Source organism: Anopheles coluzzii, chromosome 3 (genome assembly GCF_943734685.1).
Source record: "Anopheles coluzzii chromosome 3, AcolN3, whole genome shotgun sequence".
Taxonomy (NCBI): domain Eukaryota; kingdom Metazoa; phylum Arthropoda; class Insecta; order Diptera; family Culicidae; genus Anopheles; species Anopheles coluzzii.
In genome coordinates, this window is record NC_064671.1 from 89,770,075 (window position 1) to 89,786,467 (window position 16,393).

General features: G+C 44.8%; 2 protein-coding genes across 8 annotated transcripts in view; both read left to right on the forward strand.

Moving 5' to 3' along the window:
* The window catches only part of LOC125907404 (chromodomain-helicase-DNA-binding protein Mi-2 homolog), an 8,949-nt gene extending 8,054 nt beyond the window's left edge, over nucleotides 1-895 (forward strand). The window contains exon 3 of the mRNA XM_049609318.1: nucleotides 1-895. This exon is cut by the window's left edge and continues 184 nt beyond it. The gene's annotated coding sequence lies outside the window, so the exon portion shown is untranslated.
* Nucleotides 896-1,790: 895 nt separating this feature from the next.
* LOC120954763 (6-phosphofructo-2-kinase/fructose-2,6-bisphosphatase-like) lies at nucleotides 1,791-16,331 on the forward strand. 7 transcript variants are annotated; one of them, XM_049609337.1, is made up of 9 exons: nucleotides 1,791-2,313; nucleotides 10,301-10,587; nucleotides 11,234-11,368; nucleotides 11,620-11,667; nucleotides 12,468-12,725; nucleotides 12,794-13,012; nucleotides 13,080-13,314; nucleotides 13,384-13,511; nucleotides 16,223-16,331. In XM_049609337.1, exons 1-9 carry the CDS (start codon nucleotides 2,025-2,027, stop codon nucleotides 16,268-16,270), a joined length of 1,647 nt encoding a protein of 548 aa, XP_049465294.1. In that variant the 5' UTR covers nucleotides 1,791-2,024; the 3' UTR covers nucleotides 16,271-16,331. The 7 variants fall into 7 exon arrangements, with proteins under 7 accessions (XP_049465294.1, XP_049465292.1, XP_049465293.1 ...); XM_049609335.1 differs by lacking the exon at nucleotides 16,223-16,331 and adding an exon at nucleotides 14,278-14,857; XM_049609336.1 differs by lacking the exon at nucleotides 16,223-16,331 and adding an exon at nucleotides 15,004-16,001 and having other exon boundaries at nucleotides 1,792-2,313.
* Nucleotides 16,332-16,393: the final 62 nt, after the last annotated feature.

Sequence of the window (16,393 nt, forward strand, 5' to 3'; positions counted from 1 at the left end):
GATTTGCCTGCATAACTGATATGATGCTGCTTCCCCTTGCTGCATCTATCAAGGGGCCACTGAAACTGCTATCAATTAGCTCTGGTGCAATCGTCGTTGGATTGTGTGTGTGTTTAGTAAGAGGCCAGTGTGGGATAGTAAGGGAAAAGTTTTTTTTTTTTACTTCTGCCGGGTGTGTGCGTGAGCAATGATAGTATATGTGATGTGTATCTCCCCTTTTTTTACAATGACTTTCTTCTTCGCATACAATTTAATTATCTTTTTTATAATATTTAGAATAACGAACCACCACAGAACACACACATACAAACGAATAACGAATTCATTGGCGGGAAAAAGTAACAGTACGAGGCACACTTTCACCCTCAGAAATGCACTTGCGATAATTGTGTAGCATCCTGATTGGACAACATTTTGGATTTAAGGTAGGACTCATTTTATTGTGCGCAACAAAAATAGATACACATTTCTGAACGGGATTGCAGAGGAATCAGTACTAGGTAGAGGAGGGAAGCATAATCTGCTTCGGGGCGTGCGTATATCGATTGTGTAAGAAAGCAAACAACCACTTAAATTAAGACAACATTAGCGAGTAACATACGGTACCGTAACGTTAGGATTGGGCTGCGCTCCCAAGGGCGTCAGCAAATTACCTGTGTAAGCATATAAATTATCGACTAAAAACACTGGCAAACCGGGCTTCTAAAACACGGTTCAAATAAACTCTCACCAAAAAAAAAAGCTAAATTGAAGTGTCTGACCTTTTCATTAAAATGTATTTAGATAAAAGGCTTAAATTCGAGGAACGAGCAGCACAGAGGGCTGTTCGCTAAATAAAATGTTGGTGTTGGGCGACGTTTGGCCATATTGTTCGCCAACAACTTCAAACTTCCAACGTAGCACTTGCAGGGTTTCTTCTTCGTTGGTATCGAATGACAGCAATTTGTACGGATTTCTGATTTTTATAATTATTCACAGTAAATATATTTTACCTAATTAACAATTTAAGTGCAAAAGCTACCTGTAAATCTATCTAATATTACCATGTTTGTATCCTCAAGTTATATGTTCTATGTAAGGCACATGGCAAGCCATGGAGCTAAGTGCAGCATCATTTGATGGAAGCCCACATTTAACGAATGAAGGTACCACAAAGCAAAACGGGAACAATAGAGTGGAAAATTCCATCGAACCAAAAAAAGAAACACAGCTCCTTGTTACGATGCCTCCATCGTCAACTACCTGCTCGAGTTTTTGGTTCGGAAACTTTCCACAACATAATTAACCATTCAAAAGAGCTTTTCCTATTGGCGCGAAGGTAGCCAAAGTCAGGCAGGTACACTTGTGTTTGGAAAATTTTCCACTCGCACCGATGGCACCCAATTTGGCACCCAGCAGGATGCCGGCCTAGGAAGAAAGGTGAAAGGAATAAAATTTCCAACAAAAAAAAGCCGCGCCATATCCGAAACGGAAGAAAATGTAAACAAAACGTGCGTTGTCAACGCCGCGCCAAGGTCGTTTCGGGGCGCGCTCTCCCGGCGTTGTGCCATCTCTCTCTCTCTCTCTCGCTTGCTCGTTCGCTCACTCTCTGTCTCGCATTGGCCGGTTGAAAAACGTGAGCATGGAGCGACCGCTCGCAGGATGCCATTCTCTCACTCTCTCATCCGCCGTTTCAGCGACCGATAGCAAGCGGGTAGAATGAAAGAGACAACAGCATATATCACGGAGTATCACAGCTTGTGGGGGACTTTGGAGGTAGTGGATGCGCACGGCGGCAGCTGTACTTCAAACGTTGCGAAAAGCATTCATTTGACGGATAGCAGCGATAGCGAGAGGTTGTTCTTCCCGCGCCTCGACATTCTTCTGTCAGTTCAGTGTGCGCAGCGTTCCCGCGTGTGCGTGTGTGTGTGTTAGTGGAATTATTGTTGTGCTGTGTCGGTATTTTTCCGGACGCGTCCGGCGCGCGCCCTTTTGGATTTTATCAGTGATTAATCATCCCAAAACCACCTGCTCCCGTGCCCACGATGGACGTAATAGTGAGTGCTGGTGGTGGTGGTGGTAGTGGTGCCACCGGCAGCAGCAATCCGGCGACCGGCCCGTCCCTACCGGCGACTGCCCCGACCGCGTCCGCCGTGGCCGCGGCCATCGCGTCCCGTTCGCTGCGAGTGCGCACATCGAGCCAGAGCGGCGGCAAGCAGTACGGCGAGGCGCTCAGCGAAATTCAGCTCTGCCCCAGCGTCATGTCCGAGGGCACGCGGAAGATGCTGCCCCCGACGACCGAAACCATCCAGACGAAACCGTTCCCGATACGGGGTAAGTGTCGGGTTTTGTGTGTTTTTTTCCAGCAGCAACATCAACAACAACAACGACCACTAACAACAAAGCAATTCCCGTGCCAAACCCGTGTCCAACATTTCCGCCGGTATGCAAGCGAAATGGAAGCGAAACAAGGGAGGCATTTTTCTACCCCGTTTCTCCTGCCACGAAAAGGGCGGGTGGTAGGCATTGTGGAAACTATGGCAACGAGCGTAAATTGGAGTGTGAGATTGAAATGCGCACGCGAGCGAATCTGGGAAGCGAAGGAGCAGGAGAGAGAGACAGAGAGTGAGTTCGGAAGGGACCGGCTGAGAAGAATATCACGCCATACGATTATGCTCCCCCCGTCCGTCCGTTCGTTCCCTCCGACGCATACAGTGCGTGTGTTGCGCCGTGACCATGAAAGTGACGTAGAAGGCACAACCGAGTGACACCGACGATGATAGTGATGATCTCGGGCGGGACGGTATGTAGTAAAGCATATATCCGGGGTGGCGGGTTGAAGGAAAAGGAAAAAGAGAAACCGAAGAGTAGCAAGGAAAATGGCAAAAAAGGGGGGGTGTAGGAAACAGTTGAAAGCGACATAACCATTGACGCGGGTCTGCACACCCAAACGTTGAGTGGCTAGAAGAAGCAGAAGGAAAAGTCACACACACATACATACACATACTTCAAACATTTTCGGCCTACTACGGATGGGCGATGGAGACGCTCGGTGGTGAAAATTTTGGTACGGGCGCTACATTAAAAATAGAACTCCGCGCTGTGTATTCGCGGGGCGCACTTTTCCTGGTTGTTTTACAAATTTTGTGACCCTTCTTCTACTTTTGCTTTTTTTTTTTTGGTTTCAAATATGCATTCCTGTTCCCCCGCAGTGGCCAGGAACATCAGTGCCAAGGAAGCAAAGCACGTTTTTGGGCGGTGTTTTGCCATTTTTTTTGGGTGGTCTTTTGCTACCGGTCCGATCATACGCTACCCTCGTGCAGTTACAGTTGTTGTAGTTTGAGGTGGTTGGATTCGTATTTATTTTTGCTTGTCACGTATCAGCCTTTTAAATAACACATTCCGTCGCCACTAGACCGGTAACTTGGAAGACGTAATCCGGCTGCTCCGCATGTGTCAAAGCATGCTTTATTCGCACGCCTGTGAAAAACTATCCGAACCTCTCGCGTGACACTTGTTGGACGAAGCAAGTTCATTTTTCCACTCACCAAACCATATGGGGCTTCCTTTTGTTGATTGATTTTCCCTTTCCACATCGTGCCACAAATATTGTCAGGGCCCACCAGTGAAATGTAGGGTGGTTTTTGTCGCTCTAAACGCCCCACACTCCTGTCGGCATCGGCATCAGCTGAGAGGCGAAAACAGGCCTCCCCTTGATAGGAAGAAGATGTATTTTTAATTCCGAAAGAATCGCGTCCCACCAAAGGGATGAACCGGATTTCATACTGTTTATGCGTTTGAAAAACGATGTAACTGACCGTTTAGAAGGCCAGGGTCAGGGGTTTTGTTGCTGTCGGCCAACCACATGGAGGCCGTTGAACTGCTAGGGATTAGCTTAAAGGTTTGTGAGTTCGAGTTCTAAAAGAATCTGTTGACCATCTCGTGACTTCGGTTTCAATTTCTATCGCGTGCTTACCATCAATCAACAACGTCCGTTCTTTTTGGTGCTCTAATTAAGGAAGGTTATCCGGGATCAACTGTGCAGTCTATGATGATGGTCTGTTTGTGATCTGGGCTACCGGGAACATCTTTTTTTGGAGGTCGAATTACTAGACGAAGAGACTCACGCATGGAAACTAGCTTTTTGGTCAATTGTTTTGTGAAGTTCGCTGTACGATTCGAAAGTGTTGTTAGTATGAATGAAGAATGGATACCTTAGACATCCTAAAGACATGTAATGTACTGCTGGAATTGTAATACAATTTCCTGTTTCCTACTTTGGCCTCTCTGAAGCGCGCGTAACACCAGAAAGGGAGCACTCGTTTCCCTTAACGAAAGCGTAAAATGCAACACAATGCCATACAACCTTCCGTCCTCAAGCGTGGAGTTGAATAATGAGTCTCATCCCCATAAACGTACCCCCTCGGGGGGAAGACGCCCTTGAACTTGGGAAACCGAACGGAAAGGAAAAGAATGGCACCAGTTGCTCCTCGGCACGAGCAGATGCACCTGACACAGTCACACAGACACACACATACAACCAACAAGAAGAGCTTAGCTTCTGGTTGGACAATGTACTACAATGTCCTTGGGGGTTTCCCGCACACCAATTTTCCACCCGTCCGCCCGTCGCGAATGGGTGTGGCACACTAGGTGAGAGTACGCTTCTTCATCCCCCTTTTTAGCTTCAACGACGTTGGACGCCGTCAGGGTAGTTGCATCTTCGCAACTACGGTGGCACGTGCTCTTTTTTGCACATTTTCCCCCCTGCACTGCAACTTACTTCCCCTTCCCCGTCCTGTCGCTTGTGCTGTTGTGGTTGCAGTTTAGTGAAGCGTTTATTTTAGTTTATATAACTGTGTGTGTGTGTGTGTGCGGGTTCTTGGGTGTGGAAAAGCCTTCCGAATGAACCTGCGCTAGGTTTCCTAGGGGGAGAGAATGATCGAAGCTGTAGAAATGCTGCTCACTCCGCGTGGGAAATGGCTCATCGGGACAAAGCGACGGCACGAAAAGTCATTAGATGATTACGATCGCACGTCAATAAGCCGGCCGGTGGGTGGGCTTTGTATGACAACAGCGCACTCACAGACGTACAGATCGGTTTGGCTTGGTGGTGAAAATAATTAATTTATACGAAAAACACACAGCGACACTTTCCAAGGCACGTTCAACACATTTTGTGTCCTTCGGCGATGCACGTGCATCATCATCGCTCAGAACGTGAAACCGTTTTGTTGATTGATGTAATGGACTTTCTGACAGGCAGAGTTTGTGTTATTATCCTCTTTTTTGTTACTCTCTTCTGCCCTGCAATTAAGTTATTGGACGACATTTTGATACCTAATTTACATCTGGATTGATTGATGATTGATGGAGCTGTTTCCAATGTTTGCGAGTTGTCGCCAATAGAGAAGTTTGTTGGAAATTAAGTCTTTATAAACTTTGGGGAGGAACACTCCACTTTGGAGGCTACAAAGCAGAAAAATATTGGAACAAAACATTTCACTTCCTTTAGCTCTCCAAAACCATTCAATAATCATAACTAAATGCTTCATCAGCTTGCCTTGCATGCATGAACCTGTCGTGTGATACACGACCTATCTATCGATAAGATACCGATTTGCGTCCACCGCAAGGGGGATTTCTTCAGCACGTCTTGCCGAGATTGCGCAAAACAGTTCCAACCCGCAAAACGGATAATTGTATTTCCGTGTTAGACTGGGAAATAGGATGTCTTTAAAGGTCTTCCTTTATGCTTGTTGAAAAATACACCTTGAGCCTACTAAAGAGATGCCGGAAGATCGTAGTGGTGGCCAATTTGGCGCCCTGGGAAACACGCACCTCCGTTTAGGTTTATCAGGGTCAGGTCTTATCGTACACCCGCCAAGAGTAGCTTTGTAGTCGTTGAACTTGCCTGCTGGAGACACTTGGTTCCTAGCTATTATTACCCGCAGCGATGCTAATCTGCCGTGCTCCAAGCGGTGGCTCTAAATAGCTTCGACTGTTTGATGGAGGGGTTTGTTGTGTTTCTGACCTTTTTTACGACTTGGTGGTGGTACCGGTTCATTTTGCAGTGTAATTGTTTTTTTTGTTGTGATGTTTCCTATGTCGTACTAATCGAATGTCTAGGAATTCCAGTAAAATCCAGTAAGATCATGGATTCCTATTGGTAAATGCAAACGTCGGATTCGATTTATTTAGATATTTTTCAAACGGTACATCGCTAGCAGAATTTTGTTTACTTACAGTCCGCAAAGCAATACACTTTCCCGCCGATAACGGCAACGAGGCCAACAGCATGACGCAAATCCGACTTTAATCAGTACGAATTTTTAGCACGGACAAACAACGAACCGTCACCGATCATCCGCTCCCAGTGATCTTACGATGACCACAAGGTCGCGTCCCAGTGACGCGTGTGTGTGTGTGTGCGCGCTTGCGTTTGCCAAGCAATTCTATTAAGACATCGTCGTAATCGATTACGTCGCAGCGAAATCTCGCCTCTCGGATGATGTGCCTACCATGCGCCCGCGGTCCAGAATGCGCGGACAGAACCGCCAGAGTGTTGGCGGGTTTGTTTGGTTTTTGGTTTGGACCGCTTATCAGTGGCGAGCGTACGTTACGGTGAACCTGAGGGGCCATTATCAAGCGAAAGTGATTTACGATAGCCTGGTTGCGTCTTTTGGGGCCGGCTGTTGCTGAGGCCGGCGCACTTGGCACGGCGGTGCTATACATGTATATAGTAATAATGCATTATCTGTTTGGTCTATCATGGGTGCCGCTCGGTTCCTTTCTTTGCTGTACACTTTGCAATCCATTCGACCGTGACATTGCGAGTGACATCTTCCTATTGGTGAACGTATTCTGGCGGTCAAACGAAAGACAAATTGGATTGGTTCTTGCTCTTGTTGCATGATCACTCCCGAAGCTCTCCTGTTAGATTCCAGTTTCACATTAGAAACACTGTTAGAAACAGTGCTATTACCCATAGCAAAAATGAGTCATAAAGCGCTACTGGAACGGGATGATTAGCGCCAAGTAGAAAATGAAACTGCAACGCAACGCTAATATGCAGCTGCGGCGAAATATGAGCTGTTTGTTTACTCACCCGACTCGGAACCACCACCATCACCGCCAGTTCTAGGGAATAATGATAAACAAACGCGCAATCACACTTGTACACTCCACACCTTGTAGGGTCTTTTTAACCGTTGGGAACGCTTCTAGCTCTAGTTGAAGGTGTTATATTTGATTGATTGATTTGTTGCAAAATCAATAAAAATTGGTCGGTAGTTAAAAAATGACAAAAATCTAATATCTTGAATCAAGAGGGTATTATTGGCATTAATTTATTGATTTGACAGCCTTACGACACGTTTGGAATAATTTTAATTGCTTCTGTATAAAGAAAACCTTCCTTTTACTGTCTCACAGCGAATAAATTGCTTTTATTTACCACTCAATACACAACTCTATTCACAAGATCACGTCAATTGCTGTTCCGGTTCTGAGCTGTAGTCAAACAAATCGTGACCACGAACTTAATCCTTCGTCGTGTGAAAATGGACCAATTTCGAATGCAATTATGGTACGAAAATTCGTGCAAAACGCGCTAATTAAATCCGGATCGTGGCAGAACGGGACTATGGGCGTGTGTTAGACTAACGCCTAGGGCGGCACGTGTGTTTGGGGCCACGTTTTAGTAGAGAAAAAAAGCCGTTGCGTGCTTGTCGCTCAAACAGGTGATTCTGTTGCGGGTGTTGATGCGTAATATTGATTTGCTTGGTGAAACCCAACACTGTGGTATTGATTTGATGTGGTTAATCTTCTTAGCGTGATATACACAAAAAACAAAACAAAAACTGCTTTGAAGAGCGATCTTCCTCACTTATCTAATATGAACTTCCTGCCGGTAATGCTTTCGTCAACCGGTTCTGATGCGTTCTGAAAATAAACACGCTTTGATCGCGTGACAACATGCCATGGGTGTGTTTTTTGGCGCTCTACACCTGTGCGTCTTTCTTGCGTTGCTTGGAATAGGGGTGGAGAAACAACTCCCGAAAAAGACAACAACCGAGCGCCAATACCACCCTCCCAGTGTGTAACGGGTGACGAATTGGCAAGACGACGATGAATCCGGTTTTAGCGTCATCAAACACACACAACCGCGCGCGCGAACGCACGCGGCTCTGCGGTTTTGCTTGCGCATTTTCAAACCCGCGCCATCCTATCGTTGTCGCTTGACACACGTCTCTGGCGGTTTACGCCGTTGGCTGGCGCTTCTTCGGGTTGTTACCATATTTAACGTTTCCTGCTCAATTTGTCATCACTGTCGATCGTGCGCTGTTCGTCAGCTAAATTCTAGTGGGAGCGTTGAACTACATGGTGGCGGTAGGAGGAGTGCTGGTTGAGAAGGATTTTTTGTTACATTTTAACATTTATTGTTGAAGTATGGTACCGTACCCTCGCTCAGACCTAAAATGAATGGTGAAAAAAAATGGAAGCAAAATTATTTGAACTCACTTCTCGATAAGGCGATAACAAAATGCTTTATGGTTGACACGCATTAGCGCCGCGATTTGTTGTAAATCAGGAGACAGCGTGTTGCACGAATGAAGTGTTACAGTGTGTGCCTGGTGTGCGGATCAGAATTGCAAATTGATGCCAAACAAGTAGCCGCGCCAACAACTGGTGGCCAGGCACGTGTTCACACTTGTGGAAAGTAGCGATTTTGTTGCAATTTTCTACGAACACTGTGGTTAGACACCGATGAGTGAAATAGTAAATAGGAAACAGGAAGGGGGGGGGGGGGGACATAAGGATCCTACCCTATGGTTGATTTGTAAGTCATTTGTAGGCACATGTAATTACACAAATCACTGTGTTTTGTTGCTGATGAACTTCCATAAGGAAAGGAACTAATGACCATATTTACCATTTATTTATCTACTGGTTATTTGTGGCTTACAGTGGATGAGCTACGTGTAATACAGTTTAACATTATAAAGTATACTTTGCACGCTGTGAAATACTCAGAGAGTATACTTTACATTCTGAACACGAAAGGTTGGTTTCTTTGCTAAACTAAGCCCATACGTCCAATAGGTGGCGCTAACATCACATGAAGGAATAATTGCCCGCTAGGCGAAAACCGATTCTCATGAGCTCGCCAACGCTCCAAATCGGTGCGATTTTTCCTCGTTGGCGATCGTTTTTGAAAGACATTGTAAGGGTTTTTGAGAGTTCAAGATTTTTAAGATCAAGCATCTTGTAACAAACTTACCAGCCGCCGGATGTGGTATCTGGTTCCATTCAGGTCTTTTCCTCGCAATGATTTTTGCGTGTGCCTCTTTGAATTGAGGTCCTACGCGTTGAGCAACTTTCCTACGGCCCTTACCCATCAATTTGAAAATGCAATGCAAATAATTGAACAAAATTGCCTACATAAAATTTAGTCAACCACCAAGTTTGTTTACGTTTTTCACGCTCACAAAAGCTCACTTGGAAACGAGACCTGTAGGCAAGTAAAGGAAGGGTAGAGAAAATGAGCGAGATGCAGTGATATTTGAACGTCAAAATGTTGTACGGGCGAATTTGACAGCTCCCGGCGTTCAGCTGCGCAACAACAACAACACGGCATCGGATTTGTGCAACAGTAATAAAAAAGAACAACCAAACATTGTGCAACTTTCCCCATCTTTCACATCTCGCCATTTGTTTTAGCGTGACAAAAAACACGATTTTACCCTCGGCCAGAGTTTTTAGTTTAACCAGTAGCACAAACCACCAACCATTGAACGGTTCACAGGAGGTGCTTGGTGGTGGTGGTGTGGGACGCATATGAGGGAACGGGAAGCATCGGTACAGATTGCATCGTTATCTAATTTCTAGGCCGTGGTCGGTTTGCTTCGTCGCTTCGTTGCATTGCCTGTCCCTTCGCCTCATTCGGCGACGGAGTAAGATTGCAGCAGGACGGCCCTACGGGAAGCGCGCACAGTGCTGGTTTAGCGATCGGGCCGTGGAGTATGTGCATTCGGCTGTGAATAGTGTAGCTGGAAGTACATCGTAACCAATCCCAATTGTAGTCCATCAACGTTCAAGCCCTTTTTGCTAGTTGGTGAAAGTAGTGCTGTGAAAAGTAGGCAATGGCAACTGGCGAAAAAGAGTCCAGCGACAATATGATCTCGCTCGGATGGAAATTTCTCAACAAGGAAACGTTTGGCAATGGTGCGCAAAATAGCCTCGGAAAACCACAACCATACATCCGGTTGTCCAAATGTTCGTTTATTTATGTTTTATGATTTGCTTCTTTTCTTCCCAGGCGAGCGTGCCAACTATGTGAACAGCCCGCACGTGATTGCGATGGTCGGGCTGCCGGCCCGCGGCAAAACGTACATCTCGAAAAAGCTGTCCCGCTACCTAAACTGGATCGGCATCAACACGAAGGTGTTCAATCTGGGCGAGTACCGGCGCCATGCGACCGACGCCTACCGCAGCCATGAGTTTTTCCGCCCGGACAATGAGGAAGCGATGGCGATCCGGCAGCACTGTGCCGAGCTGGCGCTGGAGGACGTTTGCAACTGGTTGGAAAATGGTGGCGAAGTGGCGGTAAGTCAATCGGCGGGAGGGTTAAAGGTTGATTTGGGCGTGCAAGGGAATGATAGGAAGGAGGAAAGCTTATCAATTAATTCTATTTACAACATGATTAGGATACTTTTCGAAGCCGTGTATCGATAAACACAGCTCATTGTGCGATTACTGGATTGCCTTAATCTCATACCTCCGGGCCGTGTTAGTTATAAATCGTTCCAAACGAGGCCACAGCTTGGGCGCGTGCTGAAGCTGTTGTGGTTGTAATGGAAACAGAAAGAATCGATAAGAAATTGACTGGCCGCTGCAGTTTGGATGCATCCGGAACGGTGCGATGCGACGGTGTACAATTTAAACGTACGTCGTCAGGAAGTATGGAAGCATGAGGGGAAGGGACAGGCCAATGGTGCAAAGGTTTACAAGCAAACTTCGACTGGATCATGTTTGTTTGTTTATTCGGTAGATTGTAGGGTTGTTTATGCTTGTGTAGCTGTGTAACGTACACCTAGAACCATTGCGAATGGGAGATGTAACACTCCCTATTTGCTACACGAAATGATCACAAATTACTCAGCTTCATAAATTCCACTGTAAGCTTTCGATTTTATTCCCACAGCTATAATTTTGAGTGAATATTAATATTTCAATCTTTCGTTTATTGTAGGTGTTTGATGCTACAAATTCTACCCGCGACCGGCGTCAGATGATACGCGAAATTGTGGTAAAAAAGATGGGCTACAAGCTCTTTTTCGTCGAGTCGGTCTGTGACGATCCCAGCATTATCGAACAGAACATTATGGTAAGCATAACATGGTTGGAGTATCGTGTGGTGGTACATAGTTTCTCTTCCAACGCTTTGGCCCATTTCACATTTGACCTTTTTGCTGTTTAAAAAAAACATAGAAAACGAAAAAGTTAGGTTTGAATTGGCGATTATTTGATTAATAGTAACGAGCACCAATCAAACAATAGAATATGTATTTCCTTTACGAATCGAATACGAATACGCTTACGTTTGACGTCCGGTTTTCCTCCCATTCATCATGCCAGGTCAAGATCAGTGGCTTGGAGCATCATCCGCCATTAATTCCGAACGAGGTGACTATTGTTGTGCAGTGTGTGTGTGTGTGTTAAAAATGATTAACACAACGGCCAGTGTCCGGTATACGCATACACATACATTTTCCATAAATGACGTCACTAACCGTTTTACGACTGGTGTAGATTTTGTGTGTTTTCTGTGTTGTTCGTGGTTTGCCCATGTGCTCGTACCGCCGGTAGCTGCTCCATGTGTGAATTCAGGTACAGCAGCATCCTTTCCACATTGGGCACCGTTTCGCCCTTGTTTATCGCTGCGGCGTGAAGCCGTTCCAGATATGAGCGAGCGATTTCCACCTTACCGCTCGGTATGTTGCTACAGTTCGATGCTACCAGGGCTATCGTTATGATGGTTTTCACAAGATTTGTTCCTTCTTCTAACGGGTCCGAAGGGTGTTGATTGATGGATGGATCCATAATTTTGGTTGCATTAATACAAAAATACGAAATAAAAGGTGAGAACCAATGACATTTGCAAACATGACATTTGTCAAGGCATACGTTGATGAAAGGCGATGGTCCTGGTCCATTATTAATGCGCTAACTCTCTCCTCGTTTTAAATTAAAATTCCTTAAAAATGAATGCGTTTGTTGTTCTCGAACCCATTTTATGTAGTTTGATTGATTTGTTAACTGTTGAATTGTTTTCTCATTGATAAAAAAACAATGTGCCTCATCCTGACAACATACTTCCAACAACAAACCCCAAAAAAAAGGAAAGTAACTAACAAACAGTTGTGTTTTTTGTTGTTTTCTTTTCGGTGCTCGCGTGGCAAATCGCACTCTTTCACTCCCCATAGGAAGTAAAAGTAAGTAGCCCCGACTATCGGAACATGAACATGGATGAAGCGTTGTCGGACTTCCGGCTGCGCATCGAGCACTACCAGGAACGGTACGAGCCGCTGAGCGAGGAGCTGGAGAAGGATCTGTCCTACATGAAGATCTACAACACGGGCGAAAAGGTGGTGGTGCACAAGCACGAGGGACACATACAGTCGCGCATCGTGTATTATCTGATGAACATTCACATTACCCCCAGAACGATCTATCTCACCAGAGTAAGTAAAATACGAAAAAAGAAATTTGAACAAACAAAACCCATCACGTTACCTTTGCCTCTGCCTAGCACGGAGAAAGCGAACACAACCTACAGGGACTGATCGGTGGCGACTCCAATCTGAGCGAACGGGGCCGCCGCTACGCGCAAGCACTTGCCAAGTACATCGACGAGCAGCAGATCGAAGGGCTGCGCGTGTGGACGTCCTGGCTCAAAAGGACAATACAAACCGTCGCCGATGTGAACGCACCGCAGGAACGCTGGAAGGCGCTGAACGAAATCGATGCGGTAAGCATTTTCTCACCTTAACGCTTCCGGATCGGCGTTTTCATCATACTTTCACTTTGTATCGTAGGGCATTTGCGAGGAAATGACATACGAAGACATTCAGCTGCGTTTCCCGGAAGAGTTTAAGGCACGCGATCAGAACAAGTTCGCCTATCGCTATCCGCGCGGCGAGAGCTACGAAGATCTGGTGGTGCGGCTGGAACCGGTCATGATGGAGCTGGAGCGGCAAGGGAACGTGCTGGTCGTGTCACACCAGGCCGTGCTGCGCTGCGTGCTGGCATACTTTTTGGACAAATCTGCCGGTAAGTAACACGATGGAGGATATCCTGTGTGGCAAGAAATAATGGGCGTTTTTGTGTGGGCCTTTCCAGATGAACTTCCGTACTTGAAAGTGCCTCTCCACACGATCATCAAGCTGACGCCGGTCGCGTACGGTTGCAAGGTGGAACACATTATGCTCCCAATTCATGCCGTCGATACGCATCGCGCCAAACCAGAGGTGAGTTTTTGCAAAGATTTAATCCATTCTGTCCCTAACCAAATGCTATTACTGACCATCGTCCGTTGCTTTGTTGTCGTTTTTGTATGCTTGTTTTGCGATTATGATTGAACTGTTTGGTTACTGTTGCTATTAATTAAAGGTAGAGGTTTGGGTGTGTCCCCTTGTAAGTGTTGTGCTAATCCGGTTTTTTTGTGGGGTAAATGAAGTAGGGTGGCACTAAAATTAATTTCGCTCAATCGGAGTACCTATTGTGTCGAGAAAAGGTTAGTAATATCGACTTACTGCAGAGGGTGGTTAAAGCAGACGTGCTGAAAGTGTCGTTTGCAGTGCCTGCAAAACGGCTACAAAACCTATCGCCGTAAGATTTTCCCATACTCGCTCTTCCTATCCTTTTTCTGTCCTCTCCTTTCTTGCCTAATGCGCCGCTCCCATGTATAATAATCGTACCCTTCACGCTACACCGCTAGCTTCCTCAACTAACAACGCTGTACTGCTGTCGATTTGAAACTGATTCGGTTTGTACTAACAGCTGTAGTGAAGTTTGATTACTGCTGTTGTTTGAAAGCAGCTCAAAATTTAAACATCAACCTTATATCTCTCTTTCTTTCTCCGATACTGATTACTTTACCCTCTCATGGGACAAACGCACATGTGGGCGGTCACGTTCCAATCATACATACCTTTCCCGTTCTATAAACTCTCCTCCTCCTACTCCTCCTTCCCCTTGCACCACTGTCCACTATCCCAAACCTTTCTCTTCCAGAGTGAGCTGGATCTGGACGATTCCTTCGACAGCACCGCGGGCGGTAGCCCTCCGAACGGAAAGCAGATCATTCTGAACGGCTCCAATGGAGAATGTCGTTTCTTTCCGAACAACTCGTAAATCGTCGATTCTAGTAGGGCATTATTACACGGGAGCAGTTCCTGTTTCTAAAGCTGTCCCAAAAGTTCTGAGTAATATGTGTAGAGGAGTTTTTTATTTAGTTTTTAAACAATGTTCGTTGTTCTCTTTGCTTATTACGGTGGCTAAAATGTTTCTTTTCCGGATTAGTGGACATTGATGGTTGAGCTATTTTTTTTAATATATTTTAAATCATGTGATCTTTCACCAGGCTCTCGATACTGTCTTGCTTTGGACATCACTTACCATTTGCTTTAATTGTTGTATCACATTATCAATCATTTCATTTGTAAAGGATATTCTCGTCTTATTTTTGTGGGTCTGCTATCATTTTTAAACTGTTTTTTTTTGTTCCACATGAAGGGTACCTCATTTATATTATGTTGTTTAGGATGGAGAGGACAATAAAATGGCAATAATTGGGTTCTCCTTTCTTCTACTATCGCTTTTAGAATGCTCTTCCTTTGTACATTCTCGTTACAATACATCATTTCACGCATACAAAAACATTACAAATCCACTCAAGCTAACAAACAACCAAACCGTCTAACTGGGTGTGGGATGGGATTTCAAAATTGTGTTTTCTAGGTACCGGGTCAGCTAGATGCAAAGTTTGTGGGGAAACCAAACCCAAACCCAGCGGAGAAAAAGTAGACCATTAAACACCGAAGGATCTCTGACTCTCTGCCTCATTCTCTCCCCGCGGCTGGAATGCGCTTTTGCGGTATATTTTTGGTATGGCTGATTGCAATCACGTAGCATTTTGATATTGCATCCCCAAAACACCCTGACACCCAACGATGCCATTGATCGAAATCGTTGCCTTTAGATACTTCTCCAGTTGGTAGGAAATGGGATGATACGCCTAGCAGGGTCGTAGAAATGGTAGTTCCATACCGAGTCCAGTGTGTCGATCAAACACGTTCGTACCTTTGCTATCCTAAGAGATGTTGGTGAAATGGACAGACGATGCACAGAGTTATGTACAAGACAGTCGTAGTATGTGTAAGGGAAATGGTAGAGAATATGAAGTTGTAAATAAGATTACAGAATCAGCCAATCGCTTATTGTTTGGTTGTATGCTTTTTTTAAATACGTTGTACGATTTTTTTCGCTACAAATCTATAGCACTCCTCAAACATGATTGTGCATTTGTTGGTTCTCTTCTAATTTGTCGATATTTAAAGCTAGTTTAGTGGAAAAAAAAAACATTAAACGTCACTAAAAGACATATGATTTGTGGGGTATGTACGTAAAATCTTGGTAAAACCTCAGATTTTGATTGTGCAAAATGGTTAATTTAATGAAGTATAACAAAAACGAAGGTAAAACACACACATACATTCAAAGAACAACATTTATTATGATAGATGTCCTATAGCTGTTGTTCAGGAATATTCTCTTATAGGATTCCTTGCCCGAGTCTGAACAGTCGTAGGTTAGCGAATGAAATAAAAACAAACAGCACAGGATCAAGTAATAACTACCCTAGACACATATAAATATAGCAAAAGCAGGCTCTTTACAGGGTATAAGAACAATCGAAACTAAAACTGAATAAAAACAGCAGCTCGCGCAAAACACAATACTACAGATGTTGAAGATATGATGGTGAACCATATTTAATCGAAGGAACGAAATTGCCTTTTGAAAGTTAAACGAGGTAAGTAGAGTAGTTTTCTTTTAAGAATTATTAAAATTAATTTTTTGGTTCTAACTGCACCTTGTGAGTGAGTGAGTTCTAATTGTGATTAAAGTAAACGTGTTGTTCATTGTGCATATATTTGATATTGAAAACTCTTTTCAGGCACGCTGCACACTTTGTACTGATTTGGTAGTTCCGTTAATAGATTGATTATAATAATTATAAATTATGTATTTTTATTCGAATCGCATAAAATAACATGGTACTAGCATTAACGTGCCGAAGTCGTAGTATGAAATCCGAAGAGAGCTGAATTAGATGAAAAACGTCCGA